The 1,022-nt window shown below is 25.6% G+C and overlaps 1 protein-coding gene across 1 annotated transcript; it reads right to left on the minus strand.

Annotated features, from left to right (window-relative positions):
* Positions 1–411: 411 nt before the first annotated feature.
* Phum_PHUM617960 (uncharacterized protein) lies at positions 412–1,022 on the minus strand (the record flags this gene model as incomplete). Its single annotated transcript, XM_002433202.1, has 2 exons — positions 412–720; positions 880–1,022. Coding segments are annotated over 2 exons (452 nt in total), but the record flags the coding sequence as incomplete, so codon positions are not given.

Below are 1,022 nucleotides of genomic sequence, written 5' to 3' on the forward strand. Positions count from 1 at the left end.
TTTTATTCCAATCTGTCATTTCAGTACTATTTTCTTGAACACACACATTCTTATAATTCTTATATAAAAAATTATTAACTATAAATAATTAAATTTTACGGAAAAAAAAAAAAAAAAAAAATTTTTTTTTTTTTTAAATAATTTAATTATAAGTTTTTCTACGTTAAAGAGGATTAATCATCAAAAGTAAAAATAAAAATTATTTCGAATTTGACCAAAATTTTCTGAATAATTTATTTAAAAATAATAATACTGAATAATTTTTTTTAAAATTGAAACTCTTACATTACTCGGGATGTTGATTGTAATTTATAATAGTTAAAAGAAATTATTATTATTTTTTGACATCAAAAAATTAACCAGCCTAAGTACAAAAGAATTTGTCGAAGGCATTGTTTAAAATAAAAAAATTTAGCCATTGGCTATAAATAAAAACAAAAAACTATGATTTAGAAAAATTTTAAACTTACAAGTATTTATATAAAAAAATTTACCTGTTTCGTTAGTTTCCTCAAAATTATTTGGCACAGTTCCATTAACCACAGTAACCATTCCAGGCATGGTGTGAGCCGGTGGCGTAAGAGGGCTTTGTACCAAAGTAATAACTCTTTTACAATTAGCTCTCGGGCAAGCGATTCTCTGCGAAGAATTCTTGCAAATTAACAGGCAATTGCAAGGACATCTTACATACTTTTTCCCAGGTGGAGCTTTCCTAATTGGCTGCAAAAAAAATTAATTCAATCAATTATATTTCACAATAGAACGAGGAAAAATGGCAGCTTAAAATTAGTTTTAAAAAAAATTTTTTTTTAAATACTATTTTGTACTTTAATATTATATAATGTTATTTATAATAAAAATATATTTATAGGTTCATACTGTAGCTTCCAAGCAGACCATACACTTGACAACATGTTGATCTCTTTTGCCAGAAATATCTATTACAGATTGACACACTCTACATGTAACCACAAGAAGACCATTCTGTGCCGATGATTGGTAAGAATTAGATACATCATCAG

This window comes from Pediculus humanus, genomic scaffold (assembly GCF_000006295.1).
Source record: "Pediculus humanus corporis 1103172108345 genomic scaffold, whole genome shotgun sequence".
NCBI classification, from domain to species: Eukaryota; Metazoa; Arthropoda; class Insecta; order Psocodea; family Pediculidae; genus Pediculus; species Pediculus humanus.